Source organism: Megalobrama amblycephala, linkage group LG16 (assembly GCF_018812025.1).
Source record: "Megalobrama amblycephala isolate DHTTF-2021 linkage group LG16, ASM1881202v1, whole genome shotgun sequence".
In the NCBI taxonomy this organism is placed as follows: domain Eukaryota; kingdom Metazoa; phylum Chordata; class Actinopteri; order Cypriniformes; family Xenocyprididae; genus Megalobrama; species Megalobrama amblycephala.
In genome coordinates, this window is record NC_063059.1 from 12,941,688 (window position 1) to 12,942,350 (window position 663).

At 51.6% G+C, this 663-nt stretch overlaps 1 protein-coding gene across 1 annotated transcript in view; it reads left to right on the plus strand.

The window, feature by feature from the left end:
• Positions 1-337, plus strand: part of LOC125248236 (serine/threonine-protein kinase DCLK1-like) — a 45,106-nt gene extending 44,769 nt beyond the window's left edge. Inside the window, exon 9 of the mRNA XM_048159965.1 lies at positions 44-337. Coding sequence (XP_048015922.1) covers positions 44-337 — 294 coding nt within the window. The remainder of the gene's footprint in view (positions 1-43) is intronic.
• The last annotated feature ends 326 nt before the right edge of the window (positions 338-663 follow it).

Genomic DNA, 663 nt, shown 5'->3' on the forward strand with positions numbered 1-663 from the left:
TGCCATGGTGTTTGGCGCATGGTGTGTCGTGGGTGTATATCAGTTCACCCCCTTTTGGCCCTGTGGCAGTACAAGCTTTGGCGCTGTGAGGGCATCAGGGACATATTTTAGAAAGTTCACTCCCACACGCAGCATGTGGTTGGTCTCATGTAGTTGTTTGTGGCCAGGGGCCGTCGTGGGACCAGATGCCGTGAACGGGAGGTTGGAGGGGTATGAGTGGTGGTACAAAGCATTTCGCATGGAAGTGTTGGCAAGTTTGGTTGTCAGTGGCAGTGGCAGTAAGGTGGGAAATGTTGCAGGAACAGTCCGCTGGCTGCGGGTGTTGTTGCCACACTAAGGGTGGGTGAATGGGGTGGGTGTGACCATAGCTTGTTATGCAGGGTGCCAGTCTTGGCAAGGGCATTAGTTTGGTCGTTCACGCCTTTGTCACGCCCTGGTTGCTTTAAGCATCTTTTCACCTTTTCCCCGTAAGCGATCGTGTCGTGTGCTTGGGTGAGGTGATCACGTGTCTGGAACATGTGTTGATGTTTCACCTGCTTGTTGCATTCAGTCTTGAAACCAGTTTGTTTCCAGCCCAGAAGATGGCATGTGAAACAAGATCTAGCATAGTGTGAGTCTGTGCACATGAGTTCTCTGATGTTATGGACAGAGGAGACTTGAAGG